The sequence below is a fragment of the Oxyura jamaicensis genome, chromosome 13 (assembly GCF_011077185.1).
Source record: "Oxyura jamaicensis isolate SHBP4307 breed ruddy duck chromosome 13, BPBGC_Ojam_1.0, whole genome shotgun sequence".
In the NCBI taxonomy this organism is placed as follows: domain Eukaryota; kingdom Metazoa; phylum Chordata; class Aves; order Anseriformes; family Anatidae; genus Oxyura; species Oxyura jamaicensis.
This window is the reverse complement of record NC_048905.1, coordinates 16,701,695-16,727,316: the sequence shown is the minus strand read 5'-3', so window position 1 is coordinate 16,727,316 and position 25,622 is coordinate 16,701,695. Positions and strand designations below refer to the sequence as shown.

Below are 25,622 nucleotides of genomic sequence, written 5' to 3'. Positions count from 1 at the left end.
ACATGGAATAAGGTAACCATAGATATGAACTCCAGCAACCAATAAAATATGCCTTATTTCTTCTAATTTTGGTCAACATTGATTTTCTATATTTTTTTCAACAGTATTCTAGGTACTGTGGTGCTTTCAAGTGCTTGAACATGTAACAAGTGAATTGAAGGCCTAATTCACTGGTTGGGCTGAAGAGAAAATGGCACTGGAAGTGAGACTCTAACATGGGTATCATCATACTTCTCTGCTGTCAGGCACTTCCAATACTTCATTCAGTGTTCTGGGTAAGGCCTGTGGTGCCAGGTTGAAAGGAACCACACGTTGTGAACATACCATTGACTAAAATCAAGAACGCTTTACGACTGTTATTTAAAGAGAAAGTTACTGAACTTGTTAGGAGCAAAAATATTTATTAGCTCCCTTCTCTCCAATTCCAACATCTAAACATAATAAAGGAGCTTTGCAGAGTAACCTTCCCCATTGCATCTTGACCACAGCAATGTTTCTTTTAATGTGGGTATGTTCAGGTGAGAGTTTTAAGTATCTTCTACGTCAATTGTTAATTATATAACTTATGTAAAACATTACCTGTTAAAGACATGATTCAGTTCTATAGCTTACAAAATTCATTTGAACCTTGCCATCTACCCTGCATACCATCTGAGAGGCGTAAAACAAACTCCACTTTCCCTGTGCAAAGAAAAAATATGATTTTGAATGGGTTGTCCAATCCCAAGCATAAGCAAGCTCTTTACCAGCAGATATTGTATAAAAGCAGTGAAATAGTTAAGATAAAAAAACACAAGATTATTATTGTCATTTATTTTAAAAACCTTATTCAAAATATTAAGTGATACAAGTCCAAATATGATAAAAATTACTGCAAGAAAAGAGTGGTGGAGTATTTTGTTTGTGCTTTACTTTCTTGTGGTTATGAAAACAACGCATTTAACAGTAGGATTTAGAACTTTTAGCACTTCCTTTTAAGATAGCATCATGCCTTCAGATTCCTCATGCCAACAGCTGTAAATTTATTTTTTTTCAAAATGTTACATAACTACTTGAATACCAAGTCATTAATTATGGGGTTCTGATCCACCATTATTTACATATTTATCAGTTTGAAACCTAACAAACAGAATGTACAGAAAAACTAAGATTTTATATTTTACAACTCATGAAAACATAAATAAAGTACAAAAGACAAGGTAAAAAAAAAAAAAAAAAAAAACCTACTGTACCAGTAACTTGCTTTACATTAATGCGTAAATATTTTTCAAAACTTAGAGTGTGCTGCCCACAGACTGGCAGCCCCACACACCATTACTTTCATCTGCCTGTTACCTGGGTCAGAATAACAACAAAATAAATTATTCTTACTCTCTCAGGCCTCTCCCATTTATAATGTACCCAACAACATAAATTTTTCCCAGTATTGTTAAAATTCAGGAGAAAGCTGTGATTCATTGGAAGCCTGTCAACTGCCTATTTCTTAGTAGGTTTATTCAACGAGGCTTTTTTTCCATTCATTAATTTCAAAAGATAATGAAAATGTCATAAATATCATCAGAGGAAAAAACTGGACAGTCAGGAAGCTGCATACTTTCTCATGGATCTCAAACATTTTAAAAGAAATATGCGGTATGCAACTTCTGAAATAAAATGCTTTATACATAATTCTTTTTAAATGATTTACTGCATGAACACATACAGAAATTATGAAGTTGTCATGCGAGCCATTCTGCCTAAAACAGGATCGAGCTATGCAAAGCGAAAACAGAACAAAAAAAGAGACAAGATGAAAGATTTGCAGCATCAGAATTTAAGCACGGGAAAAAGTAATTATATTTTAAGTTTGTAATATAGCAGGATTTATGAGCCATATAAGTGATTAGCAAAGAGATCATTAATTTGATTTAGTGATGCCAAACTCATTAATTTATTAGACCTAAAATATTTTATGCTTGTTTTTTTTTGTATTACCACTATTAAGACTGCTCCAGACAGCAATGAAGATGCCTAACGAATGGAAAGAGCACTAATTATTAAACTGTATCTTTATAGTCGATTTAAAATCTGACCAAAGTAGCAAACAGATGCATCATGCCCTTGATCTTGCATGAGATTTAATCTCAAAAACATCCAGGTCAAAGAGAGTACCTCTCATTCCAGTACAAGTGGCATATTTAGAATACCTGAATATTGTTACATGATTAGGCAGGCAAAGAGTGATAAGTTCAGCAAACTCAAATCACAGTGCTTTTAAAATACGTAGTCATTAGTTATTTTCAGGGAAGGCATTGCTTCGTTAACGTTTTGATCTAAACGATGATATTCTACTGTTCTGGAGCATAGGCCATCCCTCCATCTTCGGCTCTGGACCAACAAGAAGATCTGAAAGAAAAAGCAGACAACTTTCAGCATGGCATGGAAAAACATTTTGGTTTTGACAGCCAGCTTAACAGTTGTATTGATATCACAGTTCTATCCGAGGACCTGGCAATGGCATTACTGTTGCCGTTAGACACAGCACTAGCAGACAGACATTTCTGTGTCACCCTTGCTGTCAAGTCACCTACTGGCAACTTCAGCTGCACTTTGGCAAAAACACAGCATTCAACTCATAACTCTTTTAGTGAAGATGTGTGTGTAGTGTCAGTGGTAGCGCATGTACAGGCTATTAAAATTATTCCCAGCTTGATGACATTTATCAGCTTATTCATCTTATCTATTCTGACATTTCACCCTTCCTAAAATTACTTGTATTGCTAGTGCTGAAACAAAGGCGAGAGGATCATGGGGACTCTGAAAAGAACACAGCTTAAAAAAAACTTCTGCTTCACAGTTCCCAAAATGCTAGACCAAATCAGTGGTTCTACACTGATAAACACTAAATTTTCCTCACATCTGAGAAGTAATGCATAGCTCGTCTGTGTGCACACCTATACTGGCTCTGGCTGGGCTGGAATCAGTTTTCCCCTGCTAACAGTGTATTTTGAAGTAACTCTGACCAGGCTACTTTGGAGATCCAGATTCTTAGGTTGAACTGAAGAAACAGTTACCTGATCACACTAAGCTCAGGCTTGTCTTTGTAAACCCGGAAACAAAACCCTTAGACATTTCCTACAAGTTTACAGTTAACCCCCGAGAATACGTACCATATAGAGACCACCTGAAAGTGAATGTATATTACCAGGATTATCATAGTCAGAACAAGAACATCCCCACATCATTTGGGACTAATGTTCCTTCCTTTGGTGTTTATAATCTTGTGCAGTACCAAAATTAATCACCTTTCACAGGACTTCACTCAGGTCTCCTGTCTAGAACTCATGTTGTATACTGTGAGTGTATGTTACTGAACTGATTGATCATCAATATCATTTAATTTTTTAATTTTAAATGCTTAATTCAAGATTATTTTCATTGTACAGATAAAGATGACAGCAACCATCTGCATATTAGTACCACAACAAGACTAAGTGGTCAGTGATTTAATTTTCCAAAAAACTAAATACCTCTTATAAAAAAAGTTTACAAGGCAATGCAGCTTCATTTTAAATCCTAAAGCCATCTCTCCACCTTCCACAGCATACCTACCTTCCTCTTATTGTGGTAGGTGACATAAACAACAGCTACTAAGAAGGCAACTACAACCAGATGAAAAAAGAAGTGGCTGTCATCTTCTTCTTCCAACCCTGTGACAGAAACATCTTTTATCTTCTCATCAAGAGACTTGATTTCCTCATTGTAGTTACTAATGGGGTCAGAATCCTCATCTTCTGGCATCTCAAGGAGGTCTGGGTTGTACCTGGAATTTGATGTCATTTCATAAGGACCATAGTCATCTCCTCCATCTGACTCCAGAGTTTCTTTTTCTATGGGTGGTGAACTATTTAGTGTGTCTTTCAAATCTGTCAGAAGATCCTCTTCCTCAATTTTAGTATCTTCAGAAGCATCAACCTCCATCTGAGACACAGGACTAGCAGTCACGGCATGAGAGAGCTCGTTGGGTGGAGAATCACCTTTTGCTGTGGATGGTTTCGCTGCGGATGGTTTCGCTGCGGTCACAGAATTGATTTTAGCTGTTGTTGGGCTTGCTGCTTTTTTTGTTGGGGCTATACTCTGCAAGGTGTCTGTCAAATTCTGGGAGCTACTTAGTGTTTCATTCGCATTTCTAGAAGAAACATTTTGAACTATCTCCACTCCCGCAGAATCTGAGAAACAGAAGAGAAACAGTCATTACTAAGGACAAGGCATCACTTTCTCTTGTGATACTTCACCTAAAAACCAAAATGATTGCAAGGCACTTACCTTACAGACAAGAAGTCTTATAATGACAACCAGGACATATTTCCTACCACAAACCTTTTAGAGTTCATATACAGAAATACACACTCACATACGGTGGCAACTTCAAAAAAGAAGTCTTAAGTGGGACAGGAATTACACCTTGGGAGGACATGCTTACTAGACTTGTATGCCAAAGTGTCCTGAAAGATTCAGCATGCTTATTTTCCAGACTCAGAAGTTCCCAGACGTGCCTTCACTCCCGCTGTACATTTACGATGCCTTGTAGAATTGTATGAGGCCGGTATTTTCTCCTTAAGAAAACACTTTCTCTCAAGGAAGATTTGAATCTGGAAGTGAAGTTTTATAAACCTGACTAGTTAGCTCTTTGCCTTAAAAAAAAAAAAAAGAAAAGAATTAAAAAACATTGGTTACTGATTAACTCCCAGATTCAAATCAGGTGGCACCTTAAAAAAGAAAAACAAGTTTTAGACCTTCAGTAGGCCTCATAATTTTAATAGCAGAACCATACTTGACTTGTATTTTTGGCATATCAAACTTTTTTTTTTTTTTTTTTTAATAAATAACTCAATAGTTTATGAAGTGCTCCCAAGGAGTTCCCTGGCTCATTGGAAAGTTACAAATTCTAGAAATGAAGCACTGAACCAACTCCTTGTGTCAAATTACTCATAAGTAAAATATTATTCAGAGGATACTGAATCATGTTATTCACGAAACACGTATATTTACAGAGGATCAGTTACAACAGACTTCTCCTTGTTTGCACGGTACACTATTCCAGCACAAATTACACTTTAACCAACTATAACACAGAAAAGAATCACTGCTCTCACAAGAACTAGACGTGACGGTGTCTCTCTGCTTAAGTTTCAAGTCCACGGCTTTACTTTTAAAAGGTTGTCATTGATGAAGAAATTACAGGTGAACTTTAAACGTTCGGTTGTTGTAGAGGACAAGTTTAGAGAACCCTTATCTCCCCTCAGGAATAAAGCCTGTATACGTGGAGCTAAAGGCGAGGAAAAGCAGCTGCAAGACAAGTTCCATATTTACAGCTAGTTGGTGCCTTGCTAGTGAGGTTGGTAGATGTCAGACCTTGCTGCTGCTCTCACCAGATGGACAAAAAGTATCACAGTAATAGGTAAATTCACTGAAAAGCAAACAAGCATAGATATGTTTGTCTGTATAGAGCAACGCTATGCATGTCCTTAGACTTTTAAGCTGTTCTTAAATTTATTCTAACCTGAAAGTTTTAAAAGGATATACTCTTAACAGCAAAGGAATCCCAACAGCTAATGTTGCGGCTCCAACCAGACTCCAACGCTCAGTTACCTAACCTTTAGAGAAAACGATGACTGGTTTTCTCCCACATTAAAATAGATTAGAAGTTTTCAACGGTAAAGTCAATATTATTTCTCTACTCAATTTAAAAATTCCCAGAGGTGTGAATACATACTGAAAATTATTTCAGTCACCAGGAGTTACTACAACCCCCTTCTCTTTCAGAAAAGGAACGAGAATAACCCTCTACAAATATTGCAGTACAATTTTTGAACTGCTAAGTAATTCCATGAACATGCATCTTCTCCAAAAGCTGTTTCATTCTTTTATTAAAGGGGGAAATAAAGAGAACACGTTCTTAAACACTTCTCATCCAGAAGGAAGTGAAGTAGCGGAGCAAATATAGATTCTTTCTACCTGGATTCTTTTCCCATGGGAATGACAGATCAACAGCTACCTAGTAACATCTACATATTGCGGGACTGTGATTTAAATTGCTAGTGGCCATCTAAGTCTTTAAGAGGTCACTTGCATCAAAGGAAAAAATACTTCCTATTAAGGTCCTGCCAGTAAAGCAACGAACACTGCTTTATTTTCTACATTGAACATGATCACATCAGTGAGAAAGAGTAATTTCTACTTATTCCTATAAGGAAGTTTTGATTGTTTGTTCTAACAGGAGTAACAAGCTCAGCAACTAAACCACAACTGATTTATGATATCTGCTCAAAATTATTTGGCGTGATAAATGGTGGTTGCGCTGTTTACAGTTACACAACCCAGTCAGGTGATGTTAGACGTAGCGCCCGCACTCCTGAGACGCCTCAGCTTCACAAACAGTCATGTTTAACACTGGTGACTGATGAACTAACTACACTGCCCTCATAGTAAACATTACCTGTAAAAATTAACTTCTGGGAAAGTTTACTTTTTATAAAGCAATCTGATTTCTGAAATTAAAAGCTCTTGGTTTCTTCCAGGCGTCTGTCCAACATCCTGAACCACTTCCTTCATTGTTCCCTACCTATCAGACCAGGCGAGAGGCAACACGGATTGAATGCTTTGGATACGCCAACTGCAAGACTGGAGCAAGGAAGGAGCCGCAGGCACTGATCAGCTCCTTCCCTCCTGTTCGCAGTTCCCCTTCTCTTTGCTGCCCAAGTTGCAGTCTACCTAAAACAAGTGGGAGTTCAGTGCACCTAATACACACTCCTTACTGGCACTGCTGGTCCGTAGGTTCAGGGGATGAGGGATAAAGCAAACTGACTTCGCTAGGAGTCGATTAGAAGAATGAAATATGCCTGTTTCTGTACAGAAAATTAGGGAGAACACTAAAAATAGATAGGAAACTGGGCTAAGGAGAACAAACCATGGAGCCTGGTGCATGAAGGATCCCGTTACACTGCCCCGCACCCCTGCACGGCCCCAAACCTCCAGCTCCGCCGTGACCACGGCTCACGCGATGCACAGCTCTCACACACCCCACAAATAAATAAATAAGAAGTCGGCCGCAGCGACTTCTGAGGCTGAAAACCTTCGAGAAAAGGCTCCCGCTGACCCACAACGGCGGCCACTCCGGGCGGTTCTCTCCCTCGGGCGCTGCCCCGCTCCCACACGGCCTCCGGGGCCCGCCCGGTTCCCCGCCGAGCTCACCGGAGCCGTCCGGGCCGCTGGCGGCCAGGGCCGAGCCGCAGAGCAGCAGCAGGCACAGGGCGCTGCCCGCCGGGGCGCTCCTCCCGCCGGCGGCCGCCATCTTCCCGGGCACCCCCACGGACGTGGCGGCGGCACCGCGCATGCGCGGGGCTCGAAGCGCTGCGCGCCTGCGGCCGGCCCGCCGCGCATGGGCAGGGCTGGGCGCGGCGCCGCTCCGCCTGCGCTGTGGAGGCCATAGGGTTGTACGGGTTGACCTGGCCGCCGGGGGAGGCGGGAGCTAAGGGTTGGGGCCTGCACGTAGCCAGTGCCCCGGGAGGCGATGTGTTCCTCTGTGTGACGGGGCTGTGTGCTGTAGGGCTCCCCTCGTGAAAGATTTTTGCAGAATTGGACTTTAATGAGAGGGAAATGACTATAAACCATTAGCTCAGCTTATGGCCGGCTCAGGAAGACCCACCAGCTGGGCTCACGCACACCTCCCCACAACAGAAATGTCAGTATCACATGAAAAAAGGTTTAAGGAAGGAAGAAAACAGTTTTCTGTTGGCACCCCAAATGAGGCAATCCACAGCCTGACAGAATAATTGAGGGTGCTCAAGCTCAAAAGCACTGCCTCCGTCATGGGAAACAAAGACACTGCCTCAAATTGTGGAAAAAACAAGCAGAAGGAGCCCAGAAGCTCAGGGAAAAGCACCGAGAACACGGGACATAAGGAAACACACCAAGAACACGGGGCATACGCACCACCCAGGAACACCAATGAACTCTGAGCATCCGCCAATTTACTGTGAACTGTTGTATGTGGTTTGTTTAGATATATGAAGTCTGGAAGACCACTTCCCCTACAAGTATTACATTAAGTATTTGAAATAAGGCACACTCAGAAATACCGTGGAATAGCCTGTGATAAGATAAGACAACAAGTGTTGCACAATTTGCCGGCTGTTGCTGAGGCGGAGCTACACATGCCTCACAAAATGTCGTAACCTAATGGTCTCATCAAACACGTCCTACTGTGCGCAGTCTCTTACCATCTGCACGCTAAGTTGATTCCTTACACATGCTAAAATAAAAAGTTTTAATGAAAATTGACTTAGGTTTATACCAGCAGATAACTGTTCATTGCTTTCATCAATTCATTTATAGAAGGTAATTCAGCTTGGTGGGTTCTGCCATGAAAGATAAACAAGTCACATTATCTTGTATTCTCTGAAAGCTAAACACATGCATATATACGGCTGCCAGAGCTTAGCAAGAATTAAGCACTAAGATAAGAACATGGTCGTGTCTGGAACTTAAATCTAATTAAGTTTTTGTTTGTTTGTTTGTTTTCATTCATTGAACTAGAAAATCACTCCTGGATTCTGGCTTCATTACATTTCTTTCTTTGAGGAATGCATGTTGAGAAAGTCATTGTCATAAGATACAGCTTTCTGACTACCAGCAGCAAGTGTCCCATGAACCATTTGTCATGAAGGTTCAGAGAAAATTCTTAGTCTTTGTGGAATGAGAAAGAGGAGAAAAACAGAGGAGAAAAGAAGCGGGGAAAAAAAAAAAAAAAATGAAAAAGGAGAGGGAAAAGGGAGGAAAGGGAGGAAAGGGAGGAAAGGGAGGAAAGGGAGGAAAGGGAGGAAAGGGAGGAAAGGGAGGAAAGGGAGGAAAGGGAGGAAAGGGAGGAAAGGGAGGAAAGGGAGGAAAGGGAGGATTGAGGCAAAAGAACTCTGCTTCCTGAGACAAGAATATTTATGAACTTGTTTTCACAATTAATACACATAGACAAAGTGAAAGGTGACATTTCAGTATTTTATTCAAGTTGGTTTGGGTTGGTTTTTTTATCCATTTTTATTAGTGTCAAGTACAGCATTTTGGGGTCTAGTTCCACACAAAATGGAAGACTCTAAAAATGTACCCATTTAGTTGCTAAAAAAAAAAGTGATAATAAAACAGAATTCCATTTTAAATTTAGTGATGCAACTATGTGATTACAGTTACAAAGACTCTTCCCTGATTATGTCCCTGTCTTACAAGCTTTCCATTTAGTGCAAGGGAAAGGAACCACAGTACAGGACAAGTTGTATTGGCTGAGTCACATCAAACCTCCTCTGCAAAGGAGTTATACAAGGCGGACAACCTAGAGCACTCTGGAGACAGCTGTAGGTGTAAGATAACCAAATGAGACATCCATTCATGAAATACCCACAACAAAATAAAAATTAAAAAATCCCTTTTCAAACAAGCTTGAACATTCCATCGTGAACTGAAACCTTAAAGTGTCAGAACATTTTGCTTACAGAATTAACAGTACAATATAGTGGTCTGCAATTCTTGAAGTCACAATTTTTATACCACATTAACATATTCCTTGTGCAGTCAATATGTTAGTAAAGGTAGTAACACCTTCCTATTTCCTATCATGTGGCAGCTGACAGATGTGATAGGCAACAACATTCCCCCAAAAAGCCTGGAATTAGGATTTTTTTTTAATGCTTTTTGTCTCCATTTCTGAAACAACATCATTTTAAAGCTTAGCTGTCTTTAGGGACTAGCAGGACTGATACTTAGCAATACTTGCATCCCAGACATAAAACATTGAAAGGTACAATATATTCTGAAGGTAGCTACGCTGTATTTTCAAATTAGCAATTGTAGAATCACTTTTTATGCTTCAAATTCCAATCCTAGGCCAAGTTTGTGACCGCCTGCGTTGACATTCTTGCCATCCAACAAAGCTGACAATGTCAGTTTGATACCTGCAAATACAGAAAAGTCAGAAAAGACAACAGTTAAAACTCAGAATAAGCTTTATATTCAGTAAATGCAGTGTCTGTGTTGCTGCTCTGATTTACCAGGTAGTTAGGTTAATGTAATTTGGCAGCTAGCTATGTGAGGACTGAGCTCTGTAAAATAATTTGCAGATACGAAATCTCTCTGAATTCTGAAAGTTAGGATAAGCAAACCGCAGTGATAGACTCTGCTTTTTATCATCCCAAGTAATGAAAACCCTCAAGTCAGTTCACTGCTGCTGGTATACTGGTTAATCTAATCTCAGGCTTGGGTATAATGAAAAACCGGGACCTTGACACACACTCATTTTTCTAAACCTCTTTGAACTCTGGGAATGAAAGGGCCTGAGCCCTGTCTACTGTAGTACCTTCTGTCAATCTGCTTGGTATTCTGGAAGCAGATTTTTTAGACTGCACTAAAATCATGTTGCTGTAAGATTGTCCTCTTCCTGCACCAGCAAACCTTGCAAATGTGACACTTAAAAGCAAAGAAACTCAGTGATAGGAAACATCTGGAAGTACTAAAAATACATCTTCTTATCTGTGAAACATTTGGTTGGAGATAAACTTTGTATCAACGTAAAAGATTATCTGAGGTGTCAGTGGGTGTTGGTTTCTAGTGATTCAGTTTCCAATAGACATCCAAAGTTAACAGACTAGTCCCTGGAAAAGTTCACCACTAGGTTGACACGTGGAACAGCAATGTTAAAAAACCAATCACAGTATGTCACAAAAAAAACCACCCTGATATTTCAAGACTGAAATATCATTTATTGATGCCTGAATTTCTTCTGCATAGACCTACCTGGCTTTAAAGTCTGAGTGTATCCTAGTCCAATCAGGCTGGAGTTGTTCACTTTAGCCTTAAAGGGAAAAAATTGCATACATAAATAATTTGGTCTCTTTCTTTAAACTCCTTCCCATTTGAAAATTACATAATACGTTTTAAACTGGTAAATGATTTCAGTTTTCAAATCACCAAAATAAATAAATAAATAAAAATCTAAAGTCAGTTTTGCCATAACTTAAAACCAAAATCTCAACAAAACTTCAGTTGCTATAGACAATGTTTTTGTCAACTGATTTTGTATTTTTTGTTTTCAAAAATAATAGCTGAAAAATTCTCAGAATGGTGCCCAGTAATGCAATAAAACATTCTGTATCAGCTTCAAGGAAAATCCACTAGGCGTGCTCTCATTCAGCGCAAAGCTAAACAAATAGATGTATGTGCCAATTACACACCACGGAATTGCATCAAAACTGTACTTTACTCATTGATGTAAGGTTGCTTCACATTTCCATTACAAGAGCCTACTTTCAAATGCTTTTAAATGCACATATATAGCACTCACAGAAAAAGAGGCATCTGGGTCAATCTGATACTTGGCTGCTATTCCAAAGCGAGTGTTGCTGTTACCAGCTGTCCAAGCAAGATTCACAGCAGTTTCCAGTTTATCATTCACCTTCTGGTAAATGGAGCCTCCGAATTCCGTTCCATCATTCCTGGAAGGAATATATTAGTCTAGTTTTAAAATGCATCCCAAAACAACCATCTATGTTTCAGTAGGATCTGAATTTGCAGAACATTCACTTACACCTCATTTAATCTCTCTGCAACAACTAAGATAGCGACATTTGGCCAGATTGGTTATGAAGTAATTTTTAAATGCTTAAATTCATCAATAGTTACAATATTTCAACAAGCAGTGTATGAAAAAAAAAGCCACAACCAACTATCAAAAATGGACTAATGATGACAGTTTCCAATTTCCCCCTCTCTGTAGATGGGAATCTTTGTAGTAAGGACATTTTTTCTTCTCTGCATATCTATGAAATAATTACTTTCCCAGACATACATCTCCCTAGTGTCCCGAAAGGGCTGTACCCCAATCACAGAGCCCGAGAGTCATCCTAACATTGCTTCATCAGTGTGCTTTTACCAGACACAGATGAACTGTATCAGAACTGAAGATGCCAATTTAACATCCAAGTCTATCAGCTCGTGCAAATGAATACCATTTGCCATGGCCCTTATGGTATGTCTGCATTATAGAAGTCTGCACTAGAAACTGAAATGAAACTCATTTTGGTTTGCAGACAGCGCTAGCCAACAGCTGAATGATGAAAACCTTCAATTTCTGCTACCGAGTAGCAAAGCTTCCAGTTACTACTTACACCAGTGTCACACAGTGAGTAAAGTGTGCTAAATAAAATGCAAAACCTTGGAGCACCCAGATCGTAAAAGCAAAAGCAAATAATTTGGATAAGTATTGCAGTTCTTGGAAACCAGTGAGCATCTGAATTCCCATCTTAGCTCACTTTCTTAAAAGTATTGCACAAACGTATTGCACAAAACAGGCTTTACACCACGGCAAGACCTTTAGAGATAAAATACTTATTATTTCTAAATTACGAAATAAACTAGTTCCAATTATTAGAGCATACCAAACCTTTACTGATTAAAAAAGGCAGATTTCGAATCTCTCCACTTCTACCTCTTCATCACAATGTTCATTAATTCACAAGAGTTGCACAAACAATACTGATATGCCTATTTAAAATTCAAGCAATAGCAGCAGCTTTTTAAACTGTTAGAGCAATTCTTCCAGAAAAATGCTACAATACTTACTTCAGATAAGACTGAAGCTCACATATAACTGCATGTGCTTGGCTCTCAAGAAAAGGAGGGATTAAAAAGGACTGAGGAGAGCTGGTTATACAGGCAGATTTTGTGCAAGGCTCCCATACAGCTCTGTCTTGACCTGCAACATTAGGGGGGCGGTCTGAGCTATGCTCAAAAAGTGAGGAAAATCATATTTAAAACTAGAAATTATCCAGCCCTATCTCCCTTTAGTAATCATGTATTATTAAAAAATTATAAGAAAAAAAAAATTATCAAAGCTTCTTTTAATTCTAGTAATAGTAACAGCACTTTACATGCATAGATCAAAAACATTGTCCTCTATGGAAATGAAGATATTAAAGCACCATTAGGGAAAGCAACTTGCTCAAGTCCCTGGCTGGTCTGTGAAACAGCCAGGAACAAAAGATGATGTTTCAAGCCCCACCTAGTTAATTTATCTACTGTGCCACAGCATCCTTTTGAAACACTGAACTGGCTAGATATAATGACGGAGCACAGCAGAGATGCAAGTTCCAAACACGACTGTTTCCTGGATTCTACAAAAGCTCTGACACCTTTCAACGCTGAAACATGTCAAAAGGACCTAGCTAATCCATTAACATCAATAATTAAGATTTTCTTTCATATCACACATTTATGTTTTTGCCCGTCAAGGGGTCGAGTACGAACATTAAAAAAGCAAACAAGGCATCCTCCTGAAGATGATTCGTCATCCACGGGCAGTAACGGTGACCTAAGAAGTAGACTACCACGGGATCCAAGGAACAGCAGCAGGGGCTCAGACCTTACTGTACTGTTCTGAAGTCATTTTCTGCTGTTGCTTTAATGAAGAATAATAGTAATTACAGCATTTTATAGCAAAAGCCAATAATACAACATTTTGAACTGCTGCAGTGTAACAGGTGAAAGTCATTGTGCTCAAAGGAATAGCTCAGAACTACAGAGTGAGGGGACCCCGCATATTGTTTTGATGAAAGTTTTCTGCCCACATTTTTGTGCTTTGGCAACCCTTCAAACATGCCGTCTGGGCCGTGAAGGTTCAATTGTTCTGCGAGGCAGAGCTTCCTAAACCAGATCTCTGCAGAACAGCATGAAACAGAACAGAAAGCCTTTGAAGAAGCAGCTCCAGGAAAGCAGAACAGTTGTTCAGCCCCGAAATGGGAACAGCCTGCAACAGCTCTGCTACATGCAAATATGCAGTTACCCAAGGGAGTGGTAAAGGAGGTGGGGGGTGGAGCAGGGATTGCCTAATTCAAAAAAAAAAAAATCTTCCCAAAAGGCATAAACTGCTTCTTTAAGAGGAACAGGAGACAGAGAAATTAAGGTTTTCATGGAATTTAGTCCTAGTTTCCTATGTATTCAGAAAAGACAAGTGCTAGTATAAATAGATTATTAGGAGTTTTAGCAGTTACAACACTAAAACAAACTTTTACACCATATCCCTTCCAGTACTGAAACTAACCCAGTCCGTATCTCTTCCACTCACTCCCCTTTGTCTGTTTTTGTTCATCCTCTGTTTAACTTTTTTTTCCCAGACCAAACCACCATTTTGTTTGATTTTGACATGCACAAAAGGGAGGCCTTGCTTTTACTGCAACTTTCATGAACAATATTTTTGTAACCCACTTGTTTTTATAAATCCACTACTAGATTCCAGAAATCTATGTCTGCTAGGAAGAGGGACTCTGGGTGCTTGGGTGCTCAGGGAGTCCCAGTTCCTTCCATCATGTACACTACTTCACCCACGTAACTCAAAGAAAAGCTAAAGTAGCTAAAAAAATGCACTTTGTCATCATAAATAAAGGAGCAATGTCAAATCCACCAGTCCCTCTATCACAAGTGCTGAAATTCTGTCCCTTTCATTGTCCTAAATGCATCAAAATCCTTTTACATTCTTTTTAATGCCCATCTGCCAATACTTACACATTAGTATGAAGCTGGAATTCATCGGTCTTATAGCCAACAGCAAAGTTGCTCTGGGTTACTCTAGACTTGGCCGTCTCAAAAGTCATTTGGTAACCTGCCAACCACCCCTCATAGCCAACCACCAGAGCTCCACGTATCGAAGGACCAGCAATATCAAAATCCATGTCGCAGCCCATGTTGATGTGTTCCCTTTTGTATCCTGTCTTAACTTTAGCGCTCTTTTTCCTAAAGAGAAAAGAAAGAATCTCATATCTTGCTCATGCAGCAATTCAACCAACTTTAGATCAGTGTAATAGTATACACAGCCGGAGAGTCACACGATTTGTCCCCTTTTTAAATTTCACATTTGCAAAAACAGAATTCATTTACAGTGAACTGTGTGCAGTACAATGCAGCGTGGTGCCTTTCTGAGCTGCGTTCTGCCAAGCAGCACCACAGCAAATCAGACCTGAGGTGACGAAAGCTAATCCTCATCTCAAAGTAATCTCATGTTTTAGAAGTTTGTTAGAGGCAGGGAAATGATGGAAACTGTAATAGTTATGTAATGGTTAACAAATACAAAAATATATATTTAACCTAGAGGGCTGGAAGCAGTTGACAATGGAGAACACTAAATTAAAGGCAGGGTGAAGTTCCCACTGGGACTAAAACCACTGCAGCCTGCCGTGTAGCATGCCGCAGTGGGAAGCCCATGTGCAGACCATTTTGGCTCACTGGCAGCACTGCTTGCAAAAAGATAATCAGGAGGAAAAAAAATAAACCAACATCTAGCCCTACAGCTGCTGCTTAATCCCTCTGGCCCACATAAAATGTGGCATCCAATCACGGGGTCCGCAATGCTCATCCAACACCAAGGCACACTGTGGCCAGCAAGAATTCAGATGATAAATTCAGCTTGGGAAATGAGCCCAATTACTGTGTCGACCTATTAGAGCCATGGCCAACTGGCTCACGGAGCTTGTTAAGCTTTGCATTACAGCTGACTTGTTTGGCATTTTTATTCAGGCAGTCGCTAAGTACTCATTTTCCGACACGGACAGAAATAAGCAACAGGGGCACAAACAATTCCTTCCCACCCCGATTCTGACTGTAATTCCCAAGTTACTGTATTTCAAAGTTGGTTTACTATAGGTTAGGTTTAAAAAGGGATAGTTAATATTAAGACTTAGATCAGATAAAGAAGATTTCTTTCTACATAGGCAGATTATTAAATGTCATGACATCTTGGGACAGCAGGAGCAAAGACGACAGTATTTTGGAAAACTAAAACTAAGAAAAAATGCGTTTTTCTCTCAAGCTTACTAACTTCTTACCCAGTGTTAGGAGAGAAGGAGGAGTCAAAGGTCAGCTTCAGGCCACGTGCAAGCTGAACAGAAAAGAAATTCACAGGTTGGATTTATAATCAGAGATTGTCACAAATTAATTTGTAAACTGGACCTTTTGATCCAAAAATTACCTGATTTTCAAGAGTAATCTCAGTGCCTAGCGTGTTGTCAGTGTTCCACTTCTCTGTGAACATCAATCCGTACTCCACCCATCTGTATTTGGTTTCCAAACTACCACTGACTTTGCTCGTTTCTGAGTTGGCTGAACCTGAGCTTGTAAATTCCTAAAGAGAGGGGGAAAAAATTATATATATATGTGTGTGTGTGTGTGTGTGTGTGTGTAGACATGTGTGTGTGTATATGAGCACAGGTAAATGCAGAACATACTAGTCATAATAATTTGGGATACTACCTAACACTTCAGTGTTCTCAAAAGACTTAAGAATATGTTTTCTAGTCATTAATACCAACACACACACAAAAATGTCAGTGTCAGAGAGAAAGAGCACCACATGCTAAGGAACAGTCATGGCACAGGAGGCGGATAATTCATCAGCATAGCACAAAACAAGGGGCTAGTCTGAGCGCTAGCTGGTGTACAAGGTGTGCCTGTGGATCAGTTTGTAAGCCTGCAAATACTTCACAGAGGTATTGTAAAGATCAGCTCCAATATACAATTACATCGCCACTACACTTGTTTTATGGCTGCTAAGAAAAATAGCATGTCACACATTTAGAAATTATGCTGTCTGATATGTCGACCACAGGGCATGGAGAAGCCACTAATTGCAACTGTGCATAAACTGATTATCAGCCTTGGGCAAAACATTATTCCAAAATGCTCCTTAATAGAGCCCCGGGGGGGTTGTGCCCTAGCCCAGAGCTAAATCAAACCCTTGGCAGAAGAAAAAGCCAGGGGAGAGCACAACCTTTTGTGCTGCAGAAGCAGGGTGTGTTTCTAGCTGAGGGAGCCCACCAGGCAGGAGCTCTGCCACCCGCCCCGGGGGTCTCAGCAGCACCGTGACGGCTGCAAAGGTGCCCCCACAGCACCACGGCCCCCGTCTGCGTGCGGCCTCATGGCAGGATTATGTCCTAAGTGCAAAGTAATTCACAGGGCTGTAACGTATCTGAAAACCGATAAGGGGAGAGTAAGGGATCCATATTTCTATTTTTAACCAGAAAACACAGGAACACTGCCATGTTTGGGGTTTCAACGCCTGTCCAAACTCACCAGTCCATTCTCGGATTTTGTTTTCAGATCAAGTTTTATTAACCCAAAACCTGTAAGAAAAGAAAAAAAAAAAAAATATATATATATATGTCAATTTGAAAGGCATTTCTGATTTATTTTGCAATAATAGGGTACATCTATTGAACCATGGGTTTTTAAGAAGCAGCTTCTGGAGCTCATACTCCCTTCAGATAGCACCAACTGCACTAGTCCTGCTGACCTGTGATATCACTGGGACCAGACTAGGCAATAACGCCTTTACTCATACCGAGCAGCAGCTTTTTCATAAGGAAATTGCTGACATCAGTGGCCCTATTCATGGCAGAGGGAAACAGTTAAAATACAACACTCAATTTTCTTTCAAAACAGACAACAGGCCTATGGGGAACATGAAGAATTTTGTCAAAACATGAATAAATCACCCTTTCCAGACAGCAGTGGTAATGTGAAACCAGACTATAAAATTCTCTGGATTCTAAGGAAATGGTTGGAATGTTTATCAGAGAAAAACAGTAACATCGTAGCAGTTTCAGGAATCAGGTAGACAGTGAAAGATCAAACTTATTTTGGATTTATTTACCATATCCTTTGGTGAAAACGTCTCTGGCAGATTTGCCCAGATCAGCATAAGCAGGTGGAACAGCCATTTCCTGGGAAAAAAAGGAAAAAGAGAGAGAAAAGAGGGGAAGGGGAGATTATTACTGTGTTCAGAAACTTGTTTTTGTAATTCACTTAAGCAAAAAGCAACTTAAGGCAAATTTCTAAGTTTCAGACAGTTTTATTTTCTACCCACACCCTATTAATTAAATACAGCCTGAAGCCAACAAGTAGCTGGATTTGATTTTGTTCTTTAGCCAGCATGAGTAGCGTGCAGCTGCCACTGAGAAACAGGTTGCAGAACAAATATGGAATAAAAAGTCTGTCTTTCTAAAGGGTTAATTCTTGTTCCCTTATCAGTAGAACTGCATGAACAAACAACTTAAAAATAATAATAATATAGGAAACATTTCTCCTGGTTTTTGCAACTCATCTCATGGGAAGAGTTAGGACCCCAGGTCATCCACTCAGGAAATGCAGCCAGGGCAGGCATCGAGCATCAGTAACGCCTCTCTCCCCAGTTCACAGCAGCAAACGGATAACATTTATGTTAGCAAAATCATTCTTCACCTTCAGTTTTCTTTGACTTCGGAGCTGCTGTTAACATGTTAAGATTTCCCCTTAGGCGTTGACCTTAAAGCGTTTTTCTGGTCATCAGCCGGGGAAAATCTGAATGGGCTGAGATGGGCTGGGACCGAGGGGAAGCCACGCCATGAACACACGGGGCCGGGAGCGATGCCCACTGTGCCCCGCAGGTCCTCGCTTCCTACGTTCAGCAGGCCCTGAGCTCTCTTAGCTCAGAGGCCTCCTGCATGACACAGGGCTGCATCTGGTTTGCTGCCACTGAGAAAACTGCCTCATCACAGGTGGAGGGCAGAATATGAGCCTGCAACAAACCAAGCAAACCTACTTTCTTATCCCAGTACAGCAATTTGTTCTAGGGAACCAAGTCTGAAGAACCATGGTCTGAAGTGGTGTACACCTTCTGTCTTTATACACAAGACTTGGTACATTTTTAAAAAGCGAAGGAGTTGAATCGTACACGCGAAGCACCTCTGAATACACCGAAATTCTGTATTCCCAAACGTTTTGGTTATGTGGCATAACAACAAGCTGATTACATAAGAGCGGAAACGCTGTGAAAACCTGCCTGCGAGTCCTTGCTCCAGCCTGCTCCGTGTCAGCAGCAAACTATTCCTCCCCACCCCAGCGCCAAGAGCTGGCTCCCAGCACGAGGGGTGCTCCCCGCAGCCCCCCGGGAGGCGGCTCTCTGGGCCGGCACCCTGCGCGAGCAGCACCCGGGGACCTGCAGCAGCCACCCAGCGCCTCCAGCGCTCGCTCCAGCAAGCTGCTGCCTGTCAGAGCGGGATATTGCCATTGCGTAAGGGAAGAATCCCTGTCCTAGAGGGAACAAAACAGATCTGGTGGCTGAACCAAAGCAGACGGTCTTCCCAGAGCACACATACGGCCGGGTGCAGACTGCGGTGCAGCTTCAGCTGGGGACACTGCCTGGGTGCACGCGGAAGGCCTCTCCTCTCTCTCCAGCTATGGTTCATCAGTAAGTTGCAGCCCCAAATATGTACGCAGCTGAATAGTTTAATTAAAACCAAAACAAACAAAAAAAATACCCCATGTATTCTGTATTCTAAAGTACCAGATGCTTACGTTAGACCTAAACATCTCCGTTTTTTGTGCAAACATGAAAGCTGGGATTTCAAGTTTATAAGCACTGCTCTCTGCAAGAGAAGCCATTTTAACAGTTGGCCAGGTGTGGTTCTGGAAACACGAAACCTGCCTTCAGACATAAATAAATGAACAAACCAAGTATTAACAGATTTCTTTGTGTAGATCCTCTGCCCCTTATTAAAGCCACCAGAAGCGGAGCTCCGTGCACCCCTGGGTGATCTGGCCTTGAAGTCAGAGCTAAGGAGGCACTCGCATGACCCCAAGCCCAGGACGCAGTGGGATGGGTCACTAAGGGGGAATCACTTCTTCCCCGCCACAGCAGCCTGGTCTCATGAGTGCCCTCTGACGGGTATTTCCATTTAGCATCATCAAAAATTTAAAATGCTAAAGATCCATCCCTTTCAAAATCAGGTAAGTATTGCTTTGGACGATAATGCACCGCTCCGCCAGCTGCCTTTTGGAACCTCCCAGCTCCATTGTGGCAGCAGCCCCTTTGAGTCACTTTGTAAAATGAAAATACCGTCTTGAAAACTGAACGCTGCACGTTTTTCGTTTGGGTTTTGTAGAATGTGTGTGTGTCTCCATGGGAGCCGCAGGGCTCGCCAGGCCCATGAGCTGGGGCAGGCTGCTGCACAGCTGCGGGCTGGGCTCTGCCTACAGGACAGTACGAGATGCCTGGATCTCCACTTAGGCAATTACTCTAATTAAGGGACAATACCAAAAGCCAAATCCCTGCCTGTTGTAAGGCAAATCATGTAATGCAGACGGAACAAGGTGTTTAAAAATGCTGAGTGTGGAAAACATGATGAAATATGCATGTGGTGGTTAACCTTGCTGTTGTTGTCAGCAAGAACAAAAATAATTATTTCTGTTTGCAGGGGCTAATCAGAAGCCTCTTGTTTAACAGATGGAAAACAAAACTGATTACATCCTGCGCGAGCACGGGCTGTAAGACAAGCATGCTTAACGGGGATTCAAATCCTTAAAGGATCAAGGCATGGCCGTGGCCAAGTGCCCTTGCTTTTCACCAGTGGGATCTCAGCACATTAACTCAGATTAGGTTAGGAGTGAGATGAATTCATTGCTCTCATCCTTCTCCAACCGTGCAAACATCTCAAAGTGACTACGCACCTCAGCTCAAGCACAAAGCAGACCATGTAGAGAATAGGTAATATGCTCAAGCAGTAAAATACTTTGATTTTCTTGAGTGGGAAACACTGCAGCACAAGTCACCGAAGTACTGCAGAGCTGCGTTCAGGAAGCCTGAGCGGAGCAGTCAGCTCGAAGCACGGCTGCAAGCAGCACCTCTGTGAGCACTGGGTTGTAACCATGGAGGGAGGAAATGGGAAGCTTCCTTTGGAGCTGTAGGACCCCAGAGCCAGCCCCAGCGAAGATTTCATTGAATACAAGGCAGTTCCATCAGGCTCAATTTAAATATTTCCCAGTGACACAGATGGCAAAGATTTTGGCCATGCAGTTCTGCGGTTTGAAATCCAAATGGGCCCAGTAGGCGGCGGGCGGCTGGGCTGCCCTTTGTGAACACAAGGACTGGCTGTGACCAAAGTCAAGTCCGCCTCTGTGACTGGCAACTCTCAGATGTGTCATGTCCCTACCCAGACTTACCAACTTTACGATACCTACATGAGAGGAAGGAGCTATATAAAAATTTAAGATAAGAACAAAATCAATGGCAGGTTAAATTGCCACAGACAATGGGAGTCTACCAGATTCAAGGCTAAGAAAATAGAAAGGTTGCATTTAACCTTACTCCAGTCGCATTTTTCCTAATAAACCTGGGCCTGTGCAGCAGTTCTGAAGGTAACCACAGGTCCTAGTCTGACACCTAGCAGGTGCCGGGACACGTCCCCACCGTGCGAGCCGGAGGGGACAGAGCATCAGGTCATGAAAGGAGGAAATGTCTGCATGAGGAAAAAAAGCACATCAGGGTCTTTTGCCTCAAGATCCCAAAATCTGATCATTTCCTATTTATCTCCTCTATTGACAGAAAAATTATCCCTTGGCATGCTCTTAAGCGCCTTTCTGCCCCCAGCCTGGGCAGTGTCATTTTGTGACCAAGCTACCAACACCTGTAGGATCAGAGCCCTCCTGCTGCAGCTTTGCTTTCGAACTGCACACATGACAGAGCAGATTTACTTTTCAGTGATTGATTTATGCAATATCATCTGTCCCCCAATAAATGCTGGAGCATAGAGGAGATAAAAACCTTAAAAGCAAATACAAATATTGTGATTTAGTCTCAACTAATATTTACAGAACTAAAGAAAGAGAGAGCCTGCTGTTAATTGCGTGGGTGCAAGTTCAGAACGGCGTTGTACCAAAACCCCTTATTAAGCTATCGCGCATAAATAGCAATTAAACACAGTTGGGGGATGCTGCAGCCTGTGGTAGCTGCTGCAGATAGGAAAATTGTGAGGTGAGAACAAGGAACCAAGTTCCTTGTGCCCCAAGTTATGAGTCCAGGTTAACCGCCCATCCCTGCAGCCCCTGGGTGAGGCCGTGTCCCAATGGGGGGCAGTGGCAGATACTGGGGGCACTGGGGGGACACTGGGGGTACTGGGGGATACTGGGGGCACTGCTCCTGCTGCCATGCCCTGCCAACGATGTCCCTAGGCCCGGCCAGCACCCAAAGGCCCTTTTGGGAAGGGGTCGGGAGGAAATTTGGCAGATGCAGCTCCCCAGGGCGATGACCTGCGCCCAGCTGAAACTGGGAAGCGCCCTGACCCCGCGGACGGGGAGGGAAGGGAAGGGAAGAGGGGCTGTCAGCGGGGATGAGTCAGCTCCGCTCCGTCCGCAGAAATCTTCCTTGCTGCTTTATTTATTTATTAATTTATTTTCGGAACAGCTGCCCCGAGCCAGGCCGAGCCTCTCCCCCCACTCCCCCGCCGCCGGGAGCTGCGGGCCCGGCTTCCCCCGGTTCCCCCCCCCCCCGCCAAGGCCCAGCGTGGCCGGGGGCTGCGGGGCCGCTGCGGGGAAGGGGCGATCGCTGCCCCCCGGTCCCCCCGGGACTCCCTGCGAGGCCGCTGCGCGTTACGTAAGGAAATCTCCAGCCCCGTTAGCAGAAAGGGGCGAGCCCCCCCCAACCCCTCCCGACACCCCCCGGGGACCCCCGCCCCTTACCTGGCCCCGCGGCGGCGGCCCCGCTGGCCGCGCTGCTCCCGCTCCCTCCTCGGCCTCCTCCGGCTGCCCCGGCCCCGGCCCGGCGCCTCTCCGGACTCGGCAGCGGCTGCGCGGCGGCGGGCGGGGACGGGCGGCGGAGAGGGGCGGGCCGCGACGGGCCTTGTCGCCTCACCGGGCCCCGGGAGCCGCTCCCCCGGGGCAGGGCCCGCAAGAAGGCTCCGGGGAAGGTCACCGGCACGGTGGTGGTCGGATCTGGTGGGGGGAGGCCGAGTTAGGGGGGGGTAAAAGGGCAACGGGGGTGCTGGAGCTGGTCCCCGAGCCGTTGAGGGCTGTGTGTGAAGGTGTGGGAGAGCCCCGGTGAAATGAAGCTGAGCTGGCTGCTCCGGTGTGATCGGGAGCTTTCCATCTGCATAACTCCCTCCTGGAGGCAGGAATCAGCCCTCTGCTGAGCCCAGAACCAAACGGTCCTGGTGGTAAAGCGAGGCAGGCTGTGCCCTGCTATCACCGAGGAGCAGAGGCTGAGGATGAGATATGAAACCTGTCCTTCTCTGCCGGAGGCTCAGAGCATTGCCCACAAGACAAGCAGGAGACGCATCCCACCCAGCAGCCTGCCGTTGGTCCTGACATTCGCCCTTCCAGGCCCAGTGCCTGGGGGAGATTTCAGCTAGAAGATATCGTTGCTAGGAGCTCACATCCCACCCATGGGAAGCTTTACTTATGGTTTTGACCATGATTTCTTGCCTACTTTTTCTCCTTTGCACAGTGGGAATGGATAGCAAGAGGCATTTTCCCTGCTCGTGCTTTCTCCTGGCTCACGCCTTTGCTTTCCCAGCAGCATCTCCCCAGAGAGGCACGGCTTCCGCGGCTGTACCCGCTGCGGGTGGCTGCACACCTGGAGGTCAAAGTCACCCTGCTCAGAAACGTGCCCAGAGCATGCACAGCACTTATGAACAACGCCCAGCTCTCTCCCGCAGAAATCAAGGGCCGGGAAGGCTGGGGCACGTCCCGGTCTTGCCCTGCTGCAGTGTCCAGATCCAGCCTTGGAGCTGGATCACAAGCAGCAGCCATTCAGCTCATCCAGGATCTTGGCACCCAGACTTCTTGCTTGGGTCCAGGATTTCAGTTTCCAAAGTTTGCTTTCCCCCTTTTTTTCAGGTGGATGACCATTTCCTATCAGTCCCAGCAGATGCTCTTTCCAAATGACGGAAAGTTTCTGAGTCCACGTTTAAGCACAGACATTGCGAAACTTTACAGACTTTAGGCTGGCTGTAGAAGAGCAGGACGTGAGAACACTTCATGCCTGGCAACAAGCACATTTCTTGCCAGCAGTTGGAGAGGATAATGAAAGAAAAAGAGCACTTGGGAATACTACAAACCACAGCTGGAAAAGCTGAGATCCTGTGTTAAAACAGAAATACCTAAGGTCTGCAAACATTGCTTTGTTGGGCTGTTGCTAATGCTGTGAGCAAAACCTGGGCTCAAACTGAAAATAAAAGGGACTTTCTGTTGAACAGAACCGCACAAGTGAAGCGGGGTGTGGGATTCAGTGAGGTCTCAGGCACGTCTTAGCTTTTGTGATGGGGTGGAGGAGGAGAAAGGTATGTGTGTAACCACATGCAGACCTTGGAGAGCCAGCTGTAGCAGCAAAAGCTGAAGAAATGGTGCCTGGTACCAATTCTGTGTTGAAATAAAGCGCAATCTGCTGCCACAACAGAAACCCATGGAAACAAAAGGTCCTTTTCACATTTGGAGAGTTACTTCTAGCCGCAGCCATTCTGTTGGTTCAGCTTCCAAAGCACCCCTGCGAGCACTGCTGTTGACACAAGGTGAAGTCAGGCTGCCAACAGCCCCATCGCACTGCTGGCAGCAGCATGCGCTGTCCCCGTGCCCCGAGGCTTGTCGGGGCGTGCTCAGGGCTGATGTCACTTGCTGTCCCACCAAAAGCCAGACCAGCAAACACGTCTGGGGGGGGTTCTGCTGAGCCAAAGCCGATCACCCCAGAGGCAGAGGAAGAGATGGGGAAGCACATGGGTGGGAGCAGGACATCCCCATCCCACTTGGTCAGCCACGGCTGTGTCTTCACTCCGAGCAGCAGTTCCTCAACATGCTCCATGCCAGAGTGAGTGCAGCCTTGGCTCTTCGCCACCTGCTTGTGGCAGAGGTGAATCACGCAACACCAAGCCTGGCTTACAGCACACTGCCTGCCCGCCGTGCTTTCTCCCCTAGCATCACCCCCGCTGCTGCCCCGCTTTCTCCAATATACTGTTTTATTACTTCCTGGCATAAAAACCCTTTTATTACCTGCATGCGCACAGATTACAGCCTGTTCCCTACATCCTTTCCCTAGCTCAGGAGATTTTTACGTCTCACAGCATAGCCACAAGCAGAACAAGGCAGAGACCTGTCCTGCCCATTCCCACTGCTGGTGCTGGCAGAGGTGGGGAACCAGACGGCTCAGAGGGTGTCCCCTCTGTCCCAGACACAGGGAAACATTTATCTGGCACCTGCAGCAGCAATGAGGCAGCAATTCAGCCCTTACCCTGTTATTTTGAAATCCATCCTACATGGATGCCATTTACTTGCTTTTGCCTGTTCCATTTCTCAGGGTCTGTGTGGTGATATCATTGGTTGAGTTTAATATTCACCGTTTGTCTCTGCAGGATGAGGCTGAGCATGATGCAGCAGGTGAGCACAGGAAGGGCAAAGAGAGAAGATGTCCAGCGCCCGTGCAGAAAAATAAATAAATAAATAAAATAAAATAAAATAAATCAGTACTTTCTGTAACATGCATCTACCAAAAGATGGCAGCAAATATCCTAGTATGGAGCTGGGCATCCGCTCTGCTGGACTATTTTTCAGACCTCCTGTAATTATCCCAGCGAGTGACAGAAAAACTGAGGGATTACACTAGATGTTGTCAAGGGAGAATATCTGTGCTTGTGACTTCACTTTAAATGAAAGAGATTCTTTCAACGGCGTAAGAAATCACCAAAATGTTTTAAACATCAATCCCCTCCTTCATTTTGGCTGCTCGTAGTTTGGGTAATGCTACATCTGAATAT

At 43.6% G+C, this 25,622-nt stretch overlaps 2 protein-coding genes and 1 long non-coding RNA gene across 3 annotated transcripts; 1 reads left to right on the top strand and 2 right to left on the bottom strand.

Moving 5' to 3' along the window:
- Positions 1-798: 798 nt before the first annotated feature.
- Positions 799-7,377, bottom strand: C13H5orf15 (chromosome 13 C5orf15 homolog). Its single transcript, XM_035338692.1, has 3 exons — positions 7,234-7,377; positions 3,592-4,208; positions 799-2,385 (listed from the first exon to the last, which is right to left on the bottom strand). The coding sequence occupies exons 1-3, from the start codon at positions 7,373-7,375 to the stop codon at positions 2,254-2,256; spliced, it is 891 nt and encodes a 296-aa protein (XP_035194583.1). The 5' UTR covers positions 7,376-7,377; the 3' UTR covers positions 799-2,253.
- A 1,635-nt stretch (positions 7,378-9,012) lies between these two features.
- On the bottom strand, positions 9,013-22,609 carry VDAC1 (voltage dependent anion channel 1). The gene is made up of 9 exons (XM_035338677.1): positions 22,561-22,609; positions 17,720-17,789; positions 17,140-17,189; positions 16,040-16,192; positions 15,897-15,949; positions 14,581-14,808; positions 11,366-11,516; positions 10,819-10,876; positions 9,013-9,980 (listed from the first exon to the last, which is right to left on the bottom strand). Exons 2-9 carry the CDS (start codon positions 17,784-17,786, stop codon positions 9,889-9,891), a joined length of 852 nt encoding a protein of 283 aa, XP_035194568.1. The 5' UTR covers positions 17,787-17,789; positions 22,561-22,609; the 3' UTR covers positions 9,013-9,888.
- Positions 22,411-24,284, top strand: LOC118173797. The gene is made up of 2 exons (XR_004754398.1): positions 22,411-22,474; positions 23,716-24,284. It is a non-coding gene; the product is annotated as an uncharacterized LOC118173797 (long non-coding RNA).
- Positions 24,285-25,622: the final 1,338 nt, after the last annotated feature.

Bases quoted from the DNA above. Each gene is read 5' to 3' on its own strand.
- C13H5orf15 (XM_035338692.1), bottom strand. From the start codon at position 7,375: ATGCGCGGTGCCGCCGCCACGTCCGTGGGGGTGCCCGGGAAGATGGCG. The intron at 4,209-7,233 runs GTGAGCTCGGCG...TCTGTTTCTCAG, and splicing joins CAGCGGCCCGGACGGCTCCG to ATTCTGCGGGAGTGGAGATA. The intron at 2,386-3,591 runs GTAGGTATGCTG...TTTTTCTTTCAG, and splicing joins CCTACCACAATAAGAGGAAG to ATCTTCTTGTTGGTCCAGAG.
- VDAC1 (XM_035338677.1), bottom strand. From the start codon at position 17,786: ATGGCTGTTCCACCTGCTTATGCTGATCTGGGCAAATCTGCCAGAGAC. The intron at 17,190-17,719 runs GTAAATAAATCC...CTTTTCTTACAG, and splicing joins CGTTTTCACCAAAGGATATG to GTTTTGGGTTAATAAAACTT. The intron at 16,193-17,139 runs GTGAGTTTGGAC...CCCTCTCTTTAG, and splicing joins CAAAATCCGAGAATGGACTG to GAATTTACAAGCTCAGGTTC.